This window comes from Nerophis ophidion, linkage group LG24 (assembly GCF_033978795.1).
Source record: "Nerophis ophidion isolate RoL-2023_Sa linkage group LG24, RoL_Noph_v1.0, whole genome shotgun sequence".
Taxonomy (NCBI): domain Eukaryota; kingdom Metazoa; phylum Chordata; class Actinopteri; order Syngnathiformes; family Syngnathidae; genus Nerophis; species Nerophis ophidion.
In genome coordinates, this window is record NC_084634.1 from 10452738 (window position 1) to 10464165 (window position 11428).

Sequence of the window (11428 nt, forward strand, 5' to 3'; positions counted from 1 at the left end):
GCAGAGTAGTAGATTTAAAAAAAAAAAAAAAACTTTTATAATTGTAAAGGACAATGTTTTATCAACTGATTGCAATAATGTAAATTTGTTTTAACTATTAAACGAACCAAAAATTTGACTTATTTTATCTTTGTGAAAACATTGGACACAGTGTGTTGTCAAGCTTATGAGATGTAAGCCACTGTGACACTATTGTTCTTTTTTTATATTTTTATAAATGTTTAATGATAATGTCAATGAGGGCTTTTTAATCACTTCTATGCTGAAATTATCATTTATATTGATACTTTTGTTGATAACATTCATTTTTGTTTCATTACTTTTGGTTTGTTCTGTGTCGTGTTTGTCTCCTCTCAATTGCTCTGTTTATTGCAGTTCTGAGTGTTTCTGGGTCAGGTTTGGTTTTGGAATTGGATTGCATTGTTATGGTATTGCTGTGTTTGTTGGATTGATTAAAAAAAAAAAAAAAAAGAGAATCAATTCTGAATCCCACAACGTAAAGGATTCGATTCATATTCGAATGTATTTTTCCCCACGCCCCTAGTATTTATTGTATGAATGATTCGGTATGATTTGATTCAATGTATAAACGATTTGGTGGTGTTGACGTTACGCATCTCCTGGTTCATTATTTGGCTGGACGCTGTGAGTCTGGCCCTGTCTTAAAGATAAATAGTAGTCTGATGCGACACCCGATCCATGTGTCTACGTCTATTCTCCTTTTCAGTCACGTCGTAACCGAACAAGCGACCCTTTTCACTGACAACCTCGCCTCTCGTGTCTTTTCAAAGAAAAAACCCGCCAAACTGACTTCTACTTTGGCGTGACAAGTGCTTCGTGTCTCTATAGATCAGGGGTCGAGAACCTTTTTGGCTGAGAGAGCCAAGAAGCCAAATATTTTAAAATGTATTTCCCTAAGAGCCATATAATATTTTTTTTTAACACTGAACACAACTAAACGCGTGCATTTTTAAGTAAGACCAACATTTCCAGAGTATAACAGGTCTCTTATTCTTTGTAATAACATTGTTGTTCTGAAGCAAACTGTGGAAGGGGCGTGGCCTGCAGGCCTGCAGCAAAGCGGGATGTTGCCAGGACCGGGCTTGAAATCAGCGACAAGTGCATAGAGGGCCCACCTGGGCCTTTTTATCTAATCACCTGTCGCTCTGTTATAAGCAGCAGCCAGGAGGAGAGACAGGGTTGGGGCTGGAGCCAGAGCGCGAGTGAGGACGAAAGAGAAAAAGACAATTGCTGGAAAGCAACTGAGTCTAATTGAAAAAAAAAAAACGACAATATTTTACCCTAAAACAGGCTCTCATGTCGGTGTTTGGTGGTCTGAAGAACCCCCAGGAGGGCAAGCCCAACACTAACCAATAATAAATAAATTACTTCTTACCATTAACGCAACTTCTCGAACATAAAAGTGCATGAGAATGTTTTATATTTTAAATGTTATTTTTAACACTATGACTACAAGTGGAATTATTCATTACTTATCCTGTTAAGCAATGTCAGCTCTGATTTATCCGAGAGCCAGATGCAGTCATCAAAAGAGCCACATCCGGCTCTAGAGCCATAGGTTCCCTACCCCTGCTATAGATTCTCAACTGAACCTTACAGATTGAGGAGCTGTAGCCACTCCCCCAGCCGGACATCCGGTCTCATCGGTTTGTGGTTAACTTTGTGAGATTCCAATCCATAGTGAGGTCGGCAGGTCTGAGACCGAGCAGTCCACCCAGGTGCCGACTTGGAACAGCTAGTGTCATTGGAGCCGATGTGTGCAACTATGTTGGCGTAACTTGAGGTGCAATTAGCCTGCCGTACGTGTTTGCTAGGCCTGTTGGTAGTCAGCTCCCTTAGACTAGCTTCAATATCGGCAAGGACTAGGGTGTGGTGTGCGCTAGACCAGGTGCAGGACTACTTAAAGGGCAAAATCTGTAATGCGTCTCACCTTCACAAGCAGGCCGCTTAGGGCTGATTCAAACTGGGTTAGTTAGCTACATCTTTATTATTATATATTCTGATAGAAAGTCCACTTTCATTCCTGTACTCAAAGAATACTTCTTGTAGACGAGATGGCCGGAGACTCCTGCCTGACCCTGATGCTGCTCTGTCTGGTTACCATGGTGATCTCCGTGGGCGGCACCGCCCTCTACTGCTTCCTGGTGGACGAGCACGCCAACATCTGCTCGGACCTGGCGCTCAACGTGGACTTCCTGGTAGGCCACGTGCGCGTCTTCTTTGAACAACTGCCACACTGGCGGCCTCACGCCACATAAAACATCTTCAAGTGCTTCTTGGAGGACTTGGACACCATGGACTACTTTTATTGGCCATCCCACTTTCAGACATGAGTGGAGAGAACTTTTCCTTATTTCTCGCAAGGTGCTTACTGCTTTCACTGATTATGTGAATGTCCAAACATTCACACAATATACAGTTCTACACTAAAGAAAGTATCTATTATTATTATTATTATTATTTATTGTAATTGTATGAATGTCCAAACATTCACACAGTATACAATTCTACCCCAAAAATTCTTCTTCTTCTTCCTTTTTTTTCTTCTTCATCTTCTTCTTCTTCTTCTTCTTCTTCTTCTTCTTCTTCTTCTTCTTCTTCTTCTTCTTCTTCTTCTTCTCATTATTATTATTATTATTATTATTATTATATGTGTGACTGTCCAAACATTCACACATATAAGATTTCACACAAAAAAAATATCTATTATTATTATTATTATTATTATACCAAACATAATCTATTTATTATTATTAGTAGTAGTATTGTGATTATTATCATTATTTTTGTTGTGTGAATGTTCAAACATTCACACAATATACGATTCTACGCAAAAAAACATCTCTTTATTATTATTATTATTATTATTGTTTGAATGTCCAGTTATTCTCACTTATGAGATTCTACACCAAAATTCATCTATTTATTATTATTGTCATTATTGGTATTGTATGAATGTCCACTCACACAATTATGATTCTACACAAAAAATCATAATTTATTATTATTATTATTTTTATTATTTTATGAATGTCCAAACATTCACACAATTTATGATTCTACACAAAAAGTCACATATTATTATCAGTATTTTTTTATGAACGTCCAAACATTCACACATATAAGATTCTACACCAACAAAATCATTTATTTAATAATAATATTATTATTATTATAATAGCGTGAATGTCAAAACATTCACACAATTTATGATTCTACATTAAAAAAGTAATTTATTGTTTTTATTATTATTATAATAATAATTATTATCCATCCATTCATTTTCTACCGCTTATTCCTCTATTATTATTATTTTTGTTGTGTGACTGTCCAAACATTCACACATATAAGATTTCACACTACAAAAATATCTATTGTTATTATTATTATTATTATACCAAACATCATCTATTTATTATTATTATTATTATAATTGTGATTATTATCATTATTATTGTTGTGTGAATGTCCAAACATTCACACAATATACAATTCTACACAAAAAAACATCTCTTTATTTATTATTATTAGTATTATTATTATTGTTTGAATGTCCAGTTATTCACACATATGAGCTTCTACACCAACAAAATCATCTATTTAATATCTATATTATTATTATTATTATTACTATTATTATTATAATAGTGTGAATGTCAAAACATTATGGTTCTACACTAAAAAAGTAATTTATTGTTTTTATTATTATTATAATAATAATGATTATTATTATTGTTGTGTGAATGTTTGGACATTCACACAATATACGATTCTACGCAAAAAAACATCTCTTTATTATTATTATTATTATTATTGTTTGAATGTCCAATTATTCACACATATGAAATTCTACACCAAAAATCATCTATTTATTATTAGTGTTATTATTATTGTTATCGTATGAATGTCCAAACATTCACACAATTTAAGATTCTACACAAAAAGTAATATATTATTTTTATTATTATTATTATTTTTTGAATGTCCAAACATTCACACATATAAAATTCTACACCAACAAAACCATTTATATAATATTATTATTATTATTATAATTATTATAATAGTGGGAATGTCAAAACATTCACACAATTTATGATACTACACTAAAAAAATAATATATTGTTTTTATTATTATTATTATAATAATTATTTTCATTATTATTATTGTTGTTGTGTGAATGTACAAACATTCACACATTAAAGATTGTACACCATAAATCATCTATTTATTATTATTATTATTGTGTGAATGACCAAGCATTCACATATATAAGATTCTACACCAAAAAAATAATGTATTATTATTATTATTATTATTATTGTTGTTGTTGTGTGAATGTCCAAAAATTCACACATAAAAGATTGTACACCATACATCATCTATTTATTATTATTATTTGTGAATGTCCAAGCATTCACACATATAAGATTCTACACCAAAAAAAACAATTTATTTATAATTATTATTATTATTATTGTGTGAATGTCCAAGCATTCACACATATAAGATTCTACACCAAAAAAAACAATTTATTTATAATTATTATTATTATTATTGTGTGAATGTCCAAGCATTCACACATATAAGATTTTACACCCCAAAAAATCATCCATTTATTATTATTAATATTGTTATTATTACTGTGTGAGTGTCCAATTATTCACACATATGAGCTTCTACGCTAATAATAATAATCTATTTATTATTAATAATGTGTGAATGTCCAAACATTCACACATATAAGATTCTACACCAAAAAAATAATATATTCATTATTATTATTACGGCGCAAAGCTTTGGTGTGCGCCACAGTCCACAGTTTTCATCCGATCGGATCCGTTCATGTATTCAAACGTTCGGCTCGACCGGGAATTGTGAGCTCCCCCCAAAAATGTTCAAAAAATATCGCAGATCAGCCAGAATTCCTGGAATGAATGGGCCATTTTTCAAACATGCCCAGTTCCCACATTTCTCACCCGATTGCAATCGTTCCACCATCCGCACACACTCATCTCACCTTGGACATTCAAACTACCATTTTCCAAGTTAAAACATTCCAGGAATTTCCAGAATTCACGGTTTTCAAATGCCCAATTTTCAACCTCTTCCTGGAAAGTTTTAAAAGTCCACAATTTTCAACCGTTTTGACCATTCCACCTCCAAAACATTCCTCTTAGTTGGGACAGCATTATTTCCATTTTTATTTTTTGTACAAATTCCTTTTTTTTCCCCGAAATTCCAGGACTTTTGAAATATCCATTCTGTATTCAAACTGTTACTACGTCAACATTTTTCAACCGATTCCAAAAAATCTAACACCAACCCATTCATATCATGTCTGACAATCATGCTAGTAGCAATATTAAAAAAAAAAAAAATCAAGATTTTCCCAAATTTCCGTAATGTCCAGGGAACTCCCATTCAAATGAATGGGAACATTTTTCAATTTTCAAAACCCTAATCTTAGACTTAGACTTAGAAAATCTTTATTGTCCCCGAGGGGCAATTTGGTTTGCAGCAGTAGTCATTAAAAACAAGGTTTAACAGTAAAAACGAGGTACAACAATAAAAACAACAGTAAAAAACGAGGTACAACAGTAACAAAACAGGGTACAACAGTAAAAACAAGGTACAAATACATCAAATACATACAAAATACAAACCATCGTAAAGCTAAAAACTAAATACATTTGTAGTACAATAAAAACTAATCACACGTCACATCCCACTAAAGTGACTACATAGCAGCTAAGCTTGTTTAAGGAGCTCATTTATAAAAACAACAGCTGAGGGAACAAAGGATCTTATGTATCGGTTGTTTTTGGCCTTTCTATTACTAGGGGCGTACCTACATCCTGAGGGCAAGAGTCTAAACTCTAAGAAGAGAGGTTGTTGAGGGTTTGCCAGAACGGCCTTTGCCTTCTGGATGACTCTGACCTGATAAATCTGGCTCAGGGGTTTCAAGGTAGTGCCTATGGTCTTTTGGCACACCTTGATTATACCACCTAATCTGTTTTTATTGGCCACACTGAGGTTACCAAACCAGGAAGTGATAGAATATGTTCAAATAGACTCGATACAACATGACAGGGTATCCGCGGATCCTTAAAAAGTCTTAAATTCATGTATCTAAAATTAAGGCCTTAAAACAGGGGTCGGGAACCTTTTCGGCTGAGAGAGCCATGAAAGGCAAATATTTTAAAACGCATTTCCGTGACAGCCGTATAATATTTTGAACACTGAACACAACCGTCAGGTTCAAACCCTGATGACTGTCAAGCTTGGACTTGGACTTCGATTGTTTCTTCTTTGCAAAGGATAGTTGGGACGAGCCAGACGTGAATATGTTGATTTATTACTAAACAAACAAAGTACAACAAAAGGCAGACAAAGGGCGCGCACGAGGGCGAAAAAAAACTTGGCTAATGACAAAACAAATGACTAGCACAAAGGCTGCAAACTATAAACGTGAAACACAAAAACTTGCACTGTGGCATAAATTACTAAACTTACGTGGCGTGGAAAAAGCGAACAACATCGGTATGGCATGAAGGAGTTGAGGGATAGGTAGGTGGGTGGTAATGTGGGAGGTTGTCAGACTGACTATCTGGTAACTGTGGCTTAAATAATAACTGTGATCATTACTAACAGGTGTGAGGGCTGAGGACAGGTGACTTGAGGGCAAGGTGAAAATCAATGAGTTGGCATGGAGACGAAAACAAACCAGGTCCAAAACAACAAAACATAACATGACCAATATAAAACATGCTCCTTAGGCGTGACAATGACATCTATTAAACAGACAAGAAGCAAGGAATTAAACAGAGACAGGATTCAATTTAGCTCAATGAGGAGAACCGCTTAGCCCTGTACACTTGTACAGTGTCGTCCCACGCTCTGACAAGATAATTCTACGCCTCCTCTTTTATTTGGACTTTCCCTGATTACAAAAACTAAATGCGTGCATCTCTTATTTTTTTTTAACAACATTGTTATTCTGAAGGTAACCAATAATAAATAAAAGACTTTTGACCATTGATGCGACTTCTTGAACGATAGAAACGGATGGATGGATTAAAATGCATGAGAATGTTTTATATTTGGAACGTTATTTTTAACACTGTGATTACAAGCGGAATTATGTATTACTTATCGTGTTAAGCAACGTCAGCTAAGATTTATCCGAGAGCCAGATGCGGTCATCAAAAGAGCCACAGGTTTCCTACCCCTGCCTTAAAAAGTATTATATTTATTAGAAATTCCTAAAATGGTCTTAAATTCAGTACTCAATGGTCTTAAATTGTCGGGCCAGTTTTTGTTTGTTTTTTCGGGGCACGTCTTTGAGTAAAAGTGAGTGATTTCAGCTCACTCATTTTTTCTTTGTATCTCTTCAGGAGATACAAAGAAAAAATGAGTGAGCTGAAAAAAAATAGAGGCAGAACTCGTGAATGAGAACAGCCAGCTGAAGCTCAACCGAGGCTCATTTGAGTGTATGTTCAGTGTTTTGTTGTTGATTAGATTAGATTATATTAGATTATATTAGATAGTACTTTATTTATTCCGTCAGGAGTGTTCCTTCAGGAAAATGACAATTTTCAGCACAATCCCATTCAAGATCAAACAAACATTACAGGGAGACAGAACAGGATCGCTGACGGGTCTGCCGGCTTCCAGCGCCCCTTACAAAAAAGATTAGATAGAGGTAGAACAAGGGGGGGACTGGGAGAAAAAAATAGAAAATTAAAATAAAATTAAAAAAAGCGGTCTTAGCCTGGGCCCTGGAGAGGGGGTGCAGACTTAGGCCAAGGGTAAAAAAACAACTGATGTTATAATACTGTTTTGCACTATTATTGACCAAATGTAATTTATTTTTTACCCTCACCTCGGTTATTATGTTTTTACTGGTGTTAGTGTTGGTTTGTTTGTTTTGGATGTCAAAGTTTTTGGATCCCTCAAGATTTTTGATAAGCTGTTTGGCAGAGTGGTGCTTATCAGTTTGTTTATTAATAAACATACAAAAAGTAAACTTGACTGATTGTCATTGAGGTTGTAGTACAGTGGGATCCCCAACCATCGCTTATATTTATAGATTTTTTATTATTTTTTTCGGTCTTAAATTTCATTCAAGGTGTTAAAAAGTCTTAAATTTGACTTGCTGAAACCTGCAGATACCCTGCATGAATAGAACATCCTCATTAGTGTCCTATCAACCTGAAAACCCCTCAGTTTCCTCAAGAAAAACAGCCTCTGATTGGCCTTCTTACAAATACGATCAGTGTTGGCATCAAAGGTCAATTTAATGTCTATAATTGTGCCTAGATACCTGTATTCACTGACTATCTCAACAGCAGAGCCATTAATGAGAATGGGTGCGACCTTTCAACCATACACACACTACTCTTCACATATATCAAACGCAAAACATTTTTTTCCCTTTTCCAAAATTCCCGGTTTTCCAGGAATTTTCCGTAACATTCCCCCTATTGACAATGAATGGGTATCATACAAACCTCTCAATATCCCACATTTCTCATCCGATTGGAAGCGTTCCAACAGCCACACACTCCACTCACCCTGGACATTCAAACGTTCCACTTCCACTCAGCGTAGCTACATTTCAAAAGCACTTCTCTCATGTCTTCTTATTCATGTGAACTGTCATTAGTGTATGTTGTTCTTGAATATCTGCTGCAGGCGTTAAACACGACTGAGTTTGTTCTGGAAAATGTTTTTTATTGATTCACGCAGGTTTTACTTCACTACATCTTTTGAAACGACTTTTATAACTCTGTATCATCTTTCATGAGGCAAATATTGTACTCGTTGACCAATATTATACTGTATGTGTACCACTGCCACATGTTATTATTCATACAACATCAATAAACATGTCTAAAGGTCCACTGTGGGCAGAACATAACTGCAAATATTACGCCATATTTACCAAGTAGCACCTCAGAAAACACCACCGGAATCAGCAACATTCAAAATGTGTAGCGTAGTAGGCCTAAGTGTTCATTCAAAACAAGCCAAAGGTTTTTATTGAAAGAGTATATTTGAACAGTCACATTCTGTTTGAATATAAGAAAATAAAACACTGTACTAAATAATAAACCAAATAAAATGAACTGCACATTACACCTACCACCGTTTGAGTATCTCTTTTAGAGTATTTTTCTTGAAAATGTTTATTATAAATGTGATTTTTTTTTTTTTATGTTTGATGTTAAGTTTTTTTTATGTAGTGTGTTGCATCATCATTGTGTACATTTCCACAAAGGAGTTATTAAAGGAAAATTTTGCAAACAACTATTTTGTGCATTGATTCCAACAATCACAGTGGATATTAATACATGTAATATTACTTCCAAATTAGGAATACATCCATCCATCCATTTTCTACCGCTTATTCCCTTTTGGGGTCGCGGGGGGCGCTGGCGCCTATCTCAGCTACAATCGGGCGGAAGGCGGGGTACACCCTGGACAAGTCGCCACCTCATCGCAGGGCCAACACAGATAGACAGACAACTTTCACACTCACAATCACACACTAGGGCCAATTTTAATGTTGCCAATACATACATACAAAAAAAAATATATATATATATATATATACATATATATATATATTAGAGATGCGTGGATAGGAAATTATATCATCCGCAACCGCATCACCAAAGTCGTCATCCACCCACCGCCCACCCAAAACAACATTTTATCAGAACCGTAACCGCCCGCTACCCGCCCGTTGAATTACATCAGAGGTTGGCCACCTTTATCTCTCAAAGAGCTATTTAAAACCGTCTCATAATGTAAAGAAGAGAATAGGAACTGCTAACGTTCTCGCGAATATCCAATGGTGTTCATCCTCATGACAAGAATAAGGGTGCGCTGTGAAGCTATTGCCTTTGACACCTTCAACAACATGTACAAACTGAATGTTGGTCCAGCAACATGTTGTATGCAGCTTCCGCAATCACACGTACAAGATTGAAAGGCATACTGGGTGATACAGAGTACACTGATGGTTGTGATATAAATAATGTTAACACTCTTACTAATATGCGCCACGCTGTGAAGCCACACCAAACAAGAATGACAAACACATTTCGGGAGAACATCCTCCCAGTAACACAACATAAACGCAATACAACAAATACCTAGAATCCTTTGCATCCGTGACAATTCCTGAATATATTTTACACCCCCGCCCATCTTACTGACGCACGGGGGGGTGGCGGGGTTTGCTGCTAGCTGGGTGTATAAAATAGTCTTGTTTTTCATGGATGCAAAGGATTCTGGGTATTTGTTGTGTTGCGTTTATGTTGTGTTACTGGGAGGATGTTCTCCCGAAATGTGTTTGTCATTCTGGTTTGGTGTGGCTTCAAAGCGTGGCGCATATTAGTAAGAGTGTTAAAATTGTTTATATCACAACCATTAGTGTACTCTGTGTCACCCAGTGTGCCTTGCAGTCGTGTGTGTGCGTTTGCGGAAGCCACACACTGCATGTTGCTGGACTGCCAAGCAGATCGTACATGCCTGTAGAAGGCGGCAAAATTAATGGCTTCATAGCAAGTCCTAAAACTTAGTAACTGGGTGAATGCCGGCAGTCATTCTAGAGAATGTTTGTGTCTTCTTTGCTTTGGGATACGGGTCCCAAATGGCTCTTTGAATGGTAAAGGATACCGATCCCAATGTTAGTACCCAGTATTAAAAATATTGATTTTTAAAAAATTAAAACAAACTGCTAAAATACTTATATTTGACTTAATATGTTTAAGGCGCTAGGGGTCGCATCATAATTGCTATAAATGTCCTAAAACATGGCATACCCATGTTGGCCACAAGATGTCAGTGTACGTAACGAATACATTTCATGTCACTCTGGATTTATGCTATTTTTTAATGCTCATTCACCTTTTAAGTTGACCTACTTAGCAATAATTTGGTTAGATAATTTTCATAAAGTAGAACTTACTGTCACACGATTGTTAAACGATGAAGTTAACATAAACCTATAAATCGCCTACAATCAAGCAATAATTATCATTGGGCTGTATTGTTTTTTATTTAGAATAATTAGATTTAAATATATATATATATATATATATATATATATATATATATATATATATATATATATATATATATATATATATGTGTGTGTGTATAAGTGATTGTGTATCAAACTATCTAATATTGTTTTCTATTACAGAAACCTTTATTAAACAATTTAATGTGTTTTGTTTTAAATAAATCTTCTCGAAATATTTATATATTTTTAAAAATAAAAAACCTTCAAACAATGTTCAATGTTTTTGTATTAAAGTAACATTCCAACAATTTCATTTGTTTTTAATAAAGGAACCTACATCAAGCAATTATAGAAAATGTAATATAATC

General features: G+C 35.0%; 1 protein-coding gene across 3 annotated transcripts in view; it reads left to right on the top strand.

The window, feature by feature from the left end:
- The window catches only part of cnstb (consortin, connexin sorting protein b), a 50818-nt gene extending 48262 nt beyond the window's left edge, over positions 1 to 2556 (top strand). For 2 of the 3 annotated variants that reach the window (XM_061885958.1, XM_061885959.1), the window contains one exon: positions 2071 to 2554. In XM_061885958.1, coding sequence (XP_061741942.1) covers positions 2071 to 2279 — 209 coding nt within the window. In that variant the 3' untranslated portion in view covers positions 2280 to 2554. Of the gene's footprint in view, positions 1 to 2070 lie in introns of all 3 variants that reach the window. The other variant, XM_061885957.1, reaches the window with a different exon arrangement.
- The last annotated feature ends 8872 nt before the right edge of the window (positions 2557 to 11428 follow it).